The sequence below is a fragment of the Plectropomus leopardus genome, chromosome 7, assembly GCF_008729295.1.
Source record: "Plectropomus leopardus isolate mb chromosome 7, YSFRI_Pleo_2.0, whole genome shotgun sequence".
Classification (NCBI taxonomy): Eukaryota; Metazoa; Chordata; class Actinopteri; order Perciformes; family Serranidae; genus Plectropomus; species Plectropomus leopardus.
This window is the reverse complement of record NC_056469.1, coordinates 28,754,776-28,767,926: the sequence shown is the minus strand read 5'-3', so window position 1 is coordinate 28,767,926 and position 13,151 is coordinate 28,754,776. Positions and strand designations below refer to the sequence as shown.

The window sequence follows — 13,151 nt, the reverse complement described above, 5'->3', positions numbered from 1 at the left end:
TTCTCTCCTCTTGTCTTCCTCGCCTCAGTCCTCTGCCTCAGACAGCAGGAGAGTGGGCTCAGGTCTTGCAGCTTCAGAGGCAGTTTCATCAGGCACAGCTCAGCAAGTGGCAGCAGATCCTGCAGTCCTCCGTCACGCTCCTCGACCAGGTGTGTGTGCGTGTGTGTATGTGTGTGTGTGTTTGTGTTTATTTTACTCTTGTGAAGCAAAACGCTTTCAGCGCACCTCTGCAGGGACCAGTCAGCAAGAAATCTCATGCGTCATGCAAACTGCTTGTGCTCATAATGTGCTGGATCGTCACTGCATTATGTAATCCGGTATATCTCACCCGACCCCCTCTCTCACCTCACCCCCACCACCCCATCCGTGTTTATCCACCAGATGAAGCAGTCTTTAGAAAAGCTTCATCGGGGCATCGTGGTCCCGGAGGTGCAGCAGGATCCCCCCGACGATCCCCTCACAGAGTCCCTGACTGAGGCCTGAGCCCTGCCTCTTCTGGTTAACGTCACCCCCCCCTCGGACTGTCCCGGCGGACCGGTAGAGTAGAAACGGGGCACACAGTTTGCCCGTTGCCTCATTTCCAAAAACCAGGAATGGGACACGCAGGGGGACCACATTACCCACAACTCTCCTCACCTGACTGACTTGAAATGGCGATGTTTCGCCTTCAGCCTCAACCAGTAACAACTTCTCTCTCAGACCGGAAGCTATCAGGACCACAGCAATAATTTACCTGCAGCTGCAAGTCTCCTGTATGTAGTGTATGTGTAAACAGGCCACTGGTGGGCCGATCCAGACCATCGTCTCCTCAAGACTCATATCAAAATGGCCAGCCGCGTTTCAGGATAACTTCAATTTTTCCAGAACTCACAATTTTATGACTATCACAGACCTCACACCTTCCTCTGACATTTCATAGGGATCAGTGATTCTGGGAAGCTCTTCCTCCTCATCCTGGGAACCGTAGACATGTATATATAGACGCCGCACTGGCCACTGGATCGTACGTCAGCAGGGTCGCCATGTTAATCAGGTCAATACAAGCCTGTGAACAAATGACAGCAAACAGGGAGCTGTGTTTTTTCAGGATAAAAAGCACTACAACATTTATTGTTCTTAACCGATTGCAGTGACTCTTGTGATGCCTCTGTGCAGCTGATAGCCGTGGTCGGAGGCTTTATGTTTTCCGGGTTGTATGTACGGCACATTCGTGCAAACGTGATATCTCAAGAACGCCTTGGAGGAATTTCTTCCAGTTTAGCACAAACTCCCACTTGGACTCAAGGATGAGCTGGAATAAAGAGACTACTGAAAATAAATATGTATGATCATTAGAACTGTGCTAAAGTAACAAAGTGTAAGGTGGCCTAAGGTTTGAAAAGTACTGCAGATCATAAACCCACGATGATGAAAAGACTTATTGCAATAGCTTGAGAAATGTAAACATTCTGGTGTTTTTATCCAGAGAAACTGCAGCTGTCCTGTTTACTGTCGTTTGTTTACAGGCTAGTATTGACCTGACCAATACGGCGACACCACCGATGTAACAGGCTGACGCAGCCAATGCAGCGTCTCTGTATATGTGTATGCTGGGAACAGTTAGATTAGATGCCTCTAGTGAACGCCTGCTGAAGCGAAAAAAAAGGGGGGGGGGGTTATGTCATCTGCTGTGTGGATGTGACGAGCGAAAGCCCAGAAAGAGAGGGGAGAGTGAGCAGGACGCCTCTCTCGCTCTTTCCACCGGGTATTTGTACCTCCATGTCCGAGTTGACGCCCTCTTAAAGGCCGTCAATCCGCGAATATTTCAACACCAGACACTCTCACCTTTATTTTTTAGGATGTAAATGATACATCTGAACTTCAAACACCATCACACTTCCCTCGCAGTCCTTTTGGGGTTTTATCTTATTTCAGAATCAGTGTGTTGGTTTGTTTGGGCACCAACCTGCGTCTCACTGAACTGTTACAGTATTTATTATTACCGGTGACTTTTTGATCTGAAGTCCCGTCCTGCTCTTTTAAGAGTTCATCCGTTGGGTATTTTGTGCTCTGATTTGCTGTTGCGGTGCGGACCAAGAGGAGCTACACGATTACTGGTCACAGCAATAAAAGACAATAGTAATGCTAGTACTTTTTGAATGTTTCAAACAAAGTAGTATATAATAATGATAATTATAATAATAATAATGACAAATTGTGTGTGAATGTGTGTAGAGGCAGTGAAAAAAACAAGCAAGGAAGACTATGACTTGACAGATGTGTGCGTGAGTGTTCACGACGAGTCCTCAATATTTCAAATGTTACATTTTCATATTAGCGTTTCTCGAGTTGTTTTTTTTTTTCTTCAAGATTTCTCTTTCATGTTCGGTTGCTCACTGAGCTTCAGGATTGACCGCAGGATTGATGAGGCGGAAATATCTCAGCAGACTTTGTTGTCCAACTGGGCCGGACGTTTCAAAAACAAAAGGACCAACCAGATTTTTGTAGGCCCAGGTGAAGAAAAAGGGAATCTGTTTTGCAGTATTGTTTTTTTGTGTATTTGTTTGTAAGATTAATTTGACTCACTCGTCTTCTCTTTTTATTCATTTTCTATCTTTATTATTTTGTCGCTTATTTTCAGCCCGTCCTCTCCGTCCACTCGATTCTGGCCTCCGATGATGTGAAAGCATCTCATCGTCACTTTGTTTATCTTCTTCTCATCACTCAACCCCACTCTTCCTCTCCTTCCTCTGTTCTCCCCCCGTCTTCTTGCTCTCTCTCTGTTTCCATGAAAATGGCGGTTACAGAAGCATGTGGGCCACGCTGTGCATGGCCGTCCGCAGAAATCAAAATGGTGTAATATTTATTGAGGGAGGGAGGGAGGGGGTCTGGGGTAGATCTGAATGAGAGAGAGAGAGACGGATGAGGAGCGGGGATGAGAATGTACTGTAAAAATGTGATTGTACGCCACGCCATGGAGAGAAATGAAAAGTTCTACAAAATGCAACAGCTCCTCGCTAATCTTTGAATCTGTGTGTGTCCTCGCTGTCAAAAGATCTGGGTCAAATGTTGCACTTGATTGCATTGAAATGGTTGATTCATCTGTCTTTTATTTGGTTCAAAACAGGTTTGGGAAAAAAGTTTTTTTGCAATATCCCAAAGTTGGCATATTTAACCCTTCAAAACCTGGATCGACATATTCACAGTTCAAATTCACAAAGTATTCGCAGGTTTTAAAAACCTTCAAAATCTAAATAACTTGGTGTGATTTCTTTTGAAAATATGGGGAAAACGACACTGAGCAATTTGGCAAGAAATATTCCGAAAATTGCATGACATTAGTAGACTTTCTTCAGGCCTTTTCCTTCTTTTTCTTTTTAACCTCTTTTTGTGCTAAATTTCAGGTCATTTTCTTTTTTCTTACTTGCTAATTTGTGTGTCATTTATTCTTAAATTGCTCATGGTTTTCTTCCCATTTTTTTGAAAGAAAACCCGTAAATTTTCTCAGGTTTGTAGAGGGTTAAATTTTTGTCCAACCAACTGTCTAAAACTCCAGAATATTCAGCTTCAAATCATAGAAGACAAAGAAAAGCAAATATTCACATTTGAGAAGTTGGCACCAGTGAGATTTATTACTCAGGTAATCAGTTATTGAAATGGCTTAATTGCTTTATTGTTTCAGCTCTAGTTTGAACAAAAGACCTGGTGCGCTCAACTCAAATGTTTCACTGGCATATTTTGTTATAATTTCATATTGCATGCACATTGTCAGTTTGACCAAACGATATTCCTCTCTTGTTTAGCTTCACTATAGTTCAACCTTTTCCAGCTTTCCTTTCAAAATAGCCTCTCAGACACTGGTAATAAAGGAACGCCTTGTTTCCCCAAATTTGGCACAAACGTTCACTTGGACTCAATGAGGAAATTATTAGATTTCGGTGTTCAAATGTCATGTGACCTCACAAAATGTTTTTGGTCAAAATCCAAGAATTCATACACTAATTCTGATTAAGTTTTACACAAATGTCAAATAGGATAAAATGATGAAGTGATATTTTATATTCCAAAGGTCAAGATCACAGTGACTTGGAAACACTTTTCTTGCCTTTTGTTAGCATCACAACTCAGAAACAGAAGGAGAGACACTGAATTGAACGCTCATCTTGAAACTTCACCGTTTGTATAGATCTTCTGTGCTGCCGCGTTGAAGACGCCTGTGAAGCATCCACGTTTTAGAATATGTAGCTTTACCAAAGTCCATATTTGAACACTGTTAACTGTCGTGGCTACACGTGAGTCAGGACAGACGTGGATTTAAACTGAAACTTGGCTGTTTTTTGGAGGCATACAACCAGGAGGCAACAATTCAAGTTTGACTCAATGTGTGTAAATTTGACTGCTTTAAAGTCAACAAAATGAAGAGTAGTTAAGGCTTTGCACCAACATTTGAAACGTACATATTCTGGAGTAAAATTTAGAAAAATGCAACTAAACAAATGATGTTTTTAAAGTTTGATATCTGTACATAATTTTATGAGAGGAGAGAGGGGATGTGTTGAGATGTTTCCAGAATATTGTCGTCAACATTTTTTATAACGTAAAGAAATCCCTCCGTGTGATCCTCTGTACAAGTTTAACTACGTCAGTCAATCTGGGTTCGTATGGTCACGAAAAACACAGAAAAGTCATGGAATTTGCAAGTAGCATTTTCCAGGCCTGGAAAAGTTGTAGAAAAGTTTTGGAAAAGTCAGGGAATTGTTTTTCTCAAACCTGTATAACAAAACATGATGTGTTCAAAGACATTCGGAAATTTAAAAATTCAGTGATAATTTCTGTTTTTACAGTTTCTGGCTGTGATGCGTGGTGTTATTAAAAATTCACATACAGGTCACAGAACAAATTGATAAGTATTTAAAACAAACACTTGCTGGATTTGGAGAAGCACAGTGTGCCTTCAGTCAGCATGTTTAAAATAAAATGTGGATGAAGATGAACTTTAAATGGAAATTGAAAATGAGATGGAAAGACTTAAAGCGAGACCCGGCTGATTTTCTCACAAATTTTAATTTTTTTCTTTGTATAACTTTTTTTTTTGTGGCAAGCAACATTTTCACACCTACACATGAAGTGAAAACTGCAGTTTTATTCACGTGCACACAAAGCAGACCAACAATGTGGGGAGCAGTGTGGTTGTCTTTTCACTGGTTGGTTCATCTGTGCAGGAAAAGGCGTTCAGATGTTGACTGGTGCAGCAAACCCAAAAAGTAAATCACTCAGTAGGCATATTGGAGCTTCGCTTGTTTTTCTCGTAGCTTGCATCTCATTGGATGCTCTGTGTTTGTTCTATACTTTGCTTATTCCATCAATAAGCATGCAGTTAGTCTGTGTTAATTTATAAGATTGTGTGTTTCCCCTTCTCAGTATCTCAAACTGTATCAAACTCAGTTTTGGTACAAAAGAAATGAACAGTAAACATGCAGAACGGCAGTGTTTTGCTGCCCTCTAGTGTTCACCGACACTCAAGGTCAGGCTGTGTGGAAAGAGAAGCCAGCACAGCACTAAAAGATTAGTAACAACGCTTCAGCTCTTCACTTTTTGGTTTCCACTGGCTTCACCCTGGGAGGCACACTGGACAGGTTTCTGTGGTACATTTACCCACGGCAGCTAGATATATAGCGATTAGCCAAGCCCTTAAGTTTCTACAAAAACACTAAGACATCTGTGTGAAATTACACATCAGTGGGAAAGTTTCCACTGTAGACAAATTTACTGACACTGTAATAACACTTGGGATAAATTGGTAAAGCTGCATTTCATTTATTTATCTTTTTTTTTGTTTTTGGTGTGCTACAAATTAGTCCGGTGAAATGAAGAGAGCATGGTGTTCTCACAGGAAGTCACACTTTGGTTGCAGGTGCAGTTTTTGTGAGTGCACTTTCTGCAGCCAGTTCAAACAGGGCGGCGGTCCTCTGAAAAGCCTTTGATTAAAAGGGAATTCAACTGAAATTATCTTCGAGATCGTTCAAAAGTCAACACTTTTTATGGCTGGTTTTTATCATCATGAGTTGTCAGGGATGCGGGTAAACACAGTAAAAACATCAGTGTTGAGAAGTTGAGATCAAACAGGATCTCAAATCACTTGCTGCCCCGGGCGGATATGAAACGTTAAAACATGACTTGCTCTGTTTTTCTAATAAGTTTAAAGGGATAGTTTGGGTTTTTTGAAGTGGGGCTGTATGAGATGCTTATCTATAGTCAGTGTATTACATACAGTAGATGGCAGTCGATGAGCTCTGTGTTTGCAGAAACAGACGGGACTAGCAACCTAGAAGTTCAGCATTACTCTGCTGCCGAGAGGGGCTGACAACTACATGTATTTTAGCCACTTTAAAAAAAAGTCCTACCTAAAAAAAAATAATCAATATCAGTCTTAGTGAACGCTATATTAAAGTTTTTTTAGTGATTTATCTTTCTATCAGACAGTCCTTTTCTTTGGCACTACATTTTCTCAACCATATAACTTCTGTATTCCTGCGCAAAAGTCCACCTTTGCCGTGAGCTGTTTTACGCCGCCGTTCAGCTGTTTGTAACAGCAGTTTACTGAGAAAATAACAAACAGGAAACAGGAAAACTGAGTGATCATGACAGCGACAAAATGTCGCTGTGGAGACAAATATTAAACCAAATTATACAGAGGAGAAACTTTAACAGAGGGGAAACTTCATAGACTGTATATAAAGATGGACCTCACGTCCCCATTTAACTAGTCTCAAGTAACTAGTTAAATTTCAAAATTAATGTAACTGTAATCAGTTACAGCTACTGAGAAAAACATTATGCAATTAAATTACAGTGACTAATTAAAATGTTTGTGATTACTTATGAAAAAAGTCAGTAAAAAGTTTAGATGTCGATAAAAATGTTCATTCTGTTGCTTTGCATCTTTTTGCCGTGCAGGAACGTCTTCTTTTTGGCATATTTTTGGACAACACAGGTCAGTAAAGCTGCAGAGACAAATCTGAGCGCAACATTTATGCACTCATGTTTTTATGTCTTTTCAGCCTTATTGCCCTGTGCAAAACATTTGTTAGAAAAGTAATCAAAAAGTAACAAGTTACATTACTTTGATGAAGAAATTAAAATAATTATGTAACTTATTACATTTTTACTAGTCATCTGTAAACTATTGCGATTTAAAAGTAACCTTCCCAACACTGATTATATCATATAGCACCACTTGAAAAAATCCAAATGATCCCTCTAACTGAGAATATACAGTACCTAATGATTGCATGTTCCTTTAATTGAGAGCTGATTATTAAAAACTCTGCGAATACTAATCATTTTCTATCAAACGCCTTCCAGTGACGAGCTGAACACTTCGCAGAATTCACATTTCATGCATCGCTTTGCTTGGTGAGCAGAATGAAATTAAATCTATCAGAAATTCTTAAGAGGAAACACAAAAATGATTAGCTGCGTTATAAGTTGGGGTTGAACCACTGATAATAGTTTCCAAATTTATTAGACTGATAAAAATGTCAAAAGTTTAGACGTTTGCCTGTGTGGCCACTGCTTGTATGATGGGCGTGCTATTGTGTTTTTTTTATCTGTTGCACTTTTCATTTATGGTCTATTAATGCTGTTTTCTGACACCATTTTAGGATGATTTGGGGGGATATTCTGCCAAATACTTGTGAGTACTTTGCATTAAAACTGGTCAAAATGAAACACTGAATACATCAGGACAAAATATCAGCTGCTGCAACAGTGTTTCCTCTGTATTTTCCAGCAATGTTACATCACAACAGCAAGAAATTTTGCTGTTAAATTTATTCAAATATACTATTATTGAAAGGCAAAACAAAAAATAAAAGTTTTTGATATATTTTTTGGCTATCAAAATGTTGATTTATCATTTAAAAAAAAAAATTCATGTTGACCAAAGCTTCACAGAGGAAACACTGACAGGTTCAGGAAAACTCTAATCAGACTAATTCACATCAGAAGCATGATGCTGTTTGTTTTGATTAGCTCGTTAGCATGCAGATAGTGGATATACAATGTAGGCCAATAATATATATATCGTGTACTGTATATATAAGAGTATCTGTGCATATGTCTACACCTATATACAATTCAACTCTCTCTCTCTTTGTGTGTCTCGTTGCACCAGGACCTGGTGCATCCTTCGTGTCCCTCGGGACAAAATATAAATGACTGTTTACCTCCTTGTGCCAACAGTCACTTAAAAAAAACCTTTCAGTGGCGATCGTTCTCCTCTCTGTGGTTTGATTTTTCCATCGTGTGGAGAGGATGGCGGGATGCGACTGACGGTGAGAGGAGAGGGCATGAAAGCGGGAATGTGTGATTCCTCAAAGATGCAATTTTGAACTCTTCCTCGACCTGAAGTAAAAACAAAAATATAAAACTGTCAGGATTATTAACATATAAAAGACAACAGCTACGAGCAGTAAAACGTCACCTTTCTCAGAGCCCAAACACGCTGGTTTATGGAGAACAAAAAGCTCTTTCTAAAACCTAAACAGTGTTAAATGCATTACAAAGACAGCATAAGTATTTTATTTCAGTACCTGGATAATAATAAACTTGTTCTAAACTGAAGAGGCATTTAGGAAGAGTATAGAGGGGCGAAGGATGAAAAGAAACAAAAGTAATGCAATTTAATTAAGGCAATACATTAACCCTTTGAAACCTGAGCAAATTGGCTTAATTTCTTTCAAAAACATGGGAAAGAAGGCAATGAGCCTTTTAAGAGGAAATGACCAAGAAATTAGCAAGGATTTGGTTAAAAGAAACAACAAAAAAAACCTTAAAAAAATAGCAAGAAAAACAAAAACAAAAAAAAAAAAACAGGTCAAACAAACAAAAAATTGGATAATATAAAAAAGTAAAATGAAAAACAAAAAAAGAATAAAAAGAAATGATCAAGGAAAATGACCCAAAAGTTATAATAATTCAGTAAAATTATTTTATATATAGAATTATGATCATTATAAATATAGTTCTTTGGACATTTTACCCTTGCTTTTTAAAAAAACAATTTTAATGTACTAATTTCATGCAATATGCAAATTCCCTATTTTTCCCACCGAAAAAAATATCAAACCAATTTGCTCAGAGCTCAAAGTTTTAAGTAATTTTGGGGTGCAATTTATCATAATAATTTTAGGGTACAAATTACTTTATTTAGGAAGGGGACATGGTGGGAATTGGTCATTTAAGTTGGGAAAAAAATTAAATGTTCACTGTGACAACTCATTGGTCAAAAGGTCAAATGTCTGCAGTCTACACGTGTTTTCAGCCTAATTTTTGAGGAGCTAAAATCCAGGTATAAAACAGAGATCAAAGGAAAGCAAAAGAAGATTCAGACATGAAGTTTAGTGAGACCTACCGGTGCTATTCTGCCACTTGTACACCTGCACAATTATCTTTACTTTCCGATGCTATAGCTAAATACTCCGCCCTGAAGGAAAGAGTGATGGAAAGAAAGAAACAGGCGGTCAAGATCAGTGAATCAGAACAAGATGTCAGTTCAGTGAGGAAAATGTTTGTTATTTTTTGAGAAGAGCAGATTAAAACAGATTGTGTCTCTGCTTCCCAAACAGTGTCAGGGAGGAAAAACAAAGGTGAAAGCGGTCGGTGTGAAGTCAGGACATTTGGACGGCCCAGCAGGATCTGGAACTGGAGGACGGGCACTGGAGAGAGGCCGGCTGTGTTTGTGTTTGTGTGTTTTAAAGTGTGACTCACGCGCTCTCTCTCAGAGCTTCCTCTCCTGCCGCTGCGATCTTCCTGTAGCAGTAAATCATCTCGACCACGAGCCATACCTGCAGCCCGATGATGGAGACGTACATCATCACCTCAGACAAGATGGATGCCATTCCTCTGGTGACTAGAGAGACACAGAGGGAGATAAGGTGAGATATATTGTGTCTGTGTGCTTACAGAAAGGAGCTTGGGTTTAATTTGTACCATGAAAAGGATGAGGGCTGCCTCGGCCATACATCTTTTAAACGATGTGAGTCATAAGTCACGGCCTCCTGTCCTGAATTACAGAGTCATAACTCATCGCTGAATCCTGCGGCAGATACAGTTAAAGGGATACTTTGCTGATTTTCAACCAGCTTTGTATCTGTGAAGTTTGTGTAAATGAACTGTGGTAAACTTCCCTCTTTAGTACTGGTGCCCAGATCTCCCTGCTCATGTCTGAGCTCAAATCCCAGCAGATTTTTTCTCAGGATTTGGGGTCGTTTCTTAAACAACTACAGTTTATGCTTCTGCATTTTCATATGCCCTCCACCACTGACTCAGGTCAGTTATTTAATGCAGCAGCACGGATCAAATATAAACCAAGATTCTGTTGCCTTTCTAAAAGGTCTCCAGAAATAATTTTAGTGCACTGTTTGGCTGTTATTGGAGAATTTGTAAACAAGAAACAGACACCGAAACAGAGTCTTTTTCTGTTCTCAGATCTTTTCACAAGTATTTAAACCTTTGAACTCAGCATATTGGTGTGATTTCTTTCAAAAAGGCATCGAGCAACTAGATCATTAATGTTTCACAATTTGCAAGAAATTTGAAGATTTAGATTTTTTTTTAAAGGTAGGAAAAATGGCTAGGGAAAAAAGTTAAATATTGAATATTATGCTTCAAAATTATTAGAATTTTAGCACTTTGTCTAGATAATTTCCTTGGCTAAAAAATACAAATTCTTTGGTAATTTTCATGTACTTTTTTTTTTTTTTTTTTTTTACTAATTTCTTGCAGATTTTTCATTTCTTTTTCTTTAATTGCTCATTGCCTTCATCTCATGCTTTTGAAAGAAATCATGCCGGTTTGCTCAGTTTTATCAAAACAAGTTTTGGCTGAGAGATGTCAAAAAAAAAAAAAGTTCTGTAGAAAGTTATGGGTAACTGCAGGGTTTGGTGATAGTTCTTTGTGAGTTTCTAACAATTTGCAACCCCTTTCACATTGATATATTAATTTCGTCAATCGATAATATGAAAATATTAACCAAAGCGGTTTTAATTAATGGCAGCTGTGACAGTTTTTCTCTGTTGAACGGAAACATCTGTTTTCGTTCAGGCGTGTAACCTGATGGACATTAGGACCGTGCTGCTGATTTGTGCAGCTGGCTAATTCAGTTTCCTTCTTCCCTCCTTAAGCATTCAGTACAACATCCCTCCTCTGTGCTCTTACGTTTTGGCACCACTGTCACGTTGAAAATCTTAGTGGCGTTGGTCTGAAACTCGTAGTTGGTGTACATGAGGGTGCGGCTGAACATGCACTTGTAGGTTCCCGTGTCATTGAAGGTCACATTGAGGATGTAGATAGAGCCGTCCTGAAGGTCCTCCGTGTACTTGCTGCCGTTCCAGTGTAGACGATCGAAGAAACGTGGATCACTGGTGTAGGGCCTTTGCTCTTCATAGCTGTATAACTGAAAAAGAAATGCAGAATGGGATTTCTCTGAAAAGGAGGCAAAGCGACATAGACACTGTGAATGGTCCGTGTACCATTTGGTCTTTGACGTTTCCTTTTAGAAACTGAAATGGAAAAAACAACAAAAAACAAATAGTTGTTTGGTTTTCATTTCGAAATCCAAAAATGAGAAATAAAATACAAGCCATTTTTAGTTTTTATGTTTGTTTGTTAGGTAAGAAAACAAATAAACAGACATGAAATGCCACGAATTGCCTTTCTCTCACCACAACTTGTATAAAAAAGTGAAAAAATATGGTTCAACCATTACAGTGCTAGTTATAACAACAAGTTCAGTTTTTACTCGTCACTTCTTTGCTATCTATAATAATTTGATTTTGGTGCCCATGAATTTGTATTTTTTTTTTTCTAACCCAGGACAGTATTTTTTACTCTCCAAAACAAAATGATAATGATTTAAACCAGTAAAAACACTGAATAAAGCAGTTTCATGTTAAAACATGAGTGTTTTTCCACCCCTGCCCGCTGTGGAGGGGCTGCTAACTGCAAAAACATACATGGCCCTCACAATATTCAGTGTCGGATTTGTCCTTTCTGGGCTACTGTAGAAACATGGCGGTGCAACATGGCAGACTGTAGATGAGGACCCACATAAACGGTTCATTTTAAGGCAATTTTACACTAAAGAACAAAAACTTATGATATTACATTCCATCACTCCTAATACATCCCCCTAAATCCTACACACTGGACCTTTTAACAAGTGTAAATTCACAATAACTGTGACCTTTGTGCCAAATTTCAGCCTCCAAGGGCAAAAACTGTGCCTGGAAAAAGTTTCTTATCCACATGTGCCTGTCAAACAGCTGCACTTTTAAGCAAACTTAACTAAAGCAGCAACAAAGATATTTCCTAACACACCTGTTTTTGAATCTGGCTTGCAGTCCTGTTTATTTACACACGTAAATAAATAAAACTAAAACTAAAATACAGAGAGCTGCCGTTCCCTCGTGGATGCTGCTGGATGTAAAACAAACTGTTCTGTGCTGATAAATTCAGTTCATGTCCCGAGCAAACAGACGGCCGGTCTCCACATCGCTGCTGCTTCTGTTTCCCCGTATCGACTGAGCCGCAGTTACAACCTCACCTTTGCACTTCCTGGTGAATTAGTGTATAGAGATTTTAAATGGCAGCTGAGGGCTAATGGGATCTCTCCTGCTAAAGTAATGTATCATAATGGCTAGTGAGGACTCCCTGGTTCAGCAAAAGCGCTGCCTTCCAGTCGACACACAGGGGAAAAAAATGCCTGTCATAAAAAATGCAAGACACTGCTCTCTCTCATGATAAATGCATTGCAGCCGTTTCCCGGAAAAGAAGACAAATGACCCTGTTGTGATGGATGTATTTGGGGCGTTATGCCGATTTGATCTATTGCTTTATCTGGATACATGATAACTAAATACATCAGAGAGAAAACTGGCTGCATTTAATTTTACAGACATTTCTTAAATGGCAAAACTGTCAACATTTTGTTTTTCTTTTTGTTTTAATTTACGATCTCCAAAGTTTAAACCACAACCAACACAACCACACCCTCAGCAGCAGGCTTTGCCCTCATTAAATGTTCAGGAAAATCTGGAGAGTTGGTTTCCTTTTAGCCACTTGCAGGAAGTTAAGGGTTACAGCCCAGACGCCAGAAGAAAATGCTGGCA

At 39.1% G+C, this 13,151-nt stretch overlaps 2 protein-coding genes across 6 annotated transcripts in view; one reads left to right on the top strand and one right to left on the bottom strand.

Annotated features, from left to right (window-relative positions):
- gramd1a (GRAM domain containing 1A) overlaps window positions 1–3,363 on the top strand; it is a 43,829-nt gene extending 40,466 nt beyond the window's left edge. For 2 of the 4 annotated variants that reach the window (XM_042490399.1, XM_042490400.1), the window contains exons 19-20: window positions 29–149; window positions 382–3,361. In XM_042490399.1, the coding sequence (XP_042346333.1) occupies window positions 29–149; window positions 382–483 (223 nt within the window). In that variant the 3' untranslated portion in view covers window positions 484–3,361. Of the gene's footprint in view, window positions 1–28; window positions 150–381 lie in introns of all 4 variants that reach the window. The other 2 variants (XM_042490397.1, XM_042490398.1) reach the window with 2 other exon arrangements.
- scn1ba (sodium channel, voltage-gated, type I, beta a) overlaps window positions 2,857–13,151 on the bottom strand; it is a 27,031-nt gene continuing 16,736 nt past the window's right edge. Inside the window, exons 3-7 of one of the 2 annotated variants that reach the window (XM_042490403.1) lie at window positions 11,200–11,437; window positions 9,751–9,892; window positions 9,395–9,466; window positions 8,239–8,385; window positions 2,857–2,878 (exon numbers count right to left, since the gene is read on the bottom strand). In XM_042490403.1, coding sequence (XP_042346337.1) covers window positions 9,400–9,466; window positions 9,751–9,892; window positions 11,200–11,437 — 447 coding nt within the window. In that variant the 3' untranslated portion in view covers window positions 2,857–2,878; window positions 8,239–8,385; window positions 9,395–9,399. The remainder of the gene's footprint in view (window positions 2,879–8,238; window positions 8,386–9,394; window positions 9,467–9,750; window positions 9,893–11,199; window positions 11,438–13,151) is intronic. The other variant, XM_042490404.1, reaches the window with a different exon arrangement.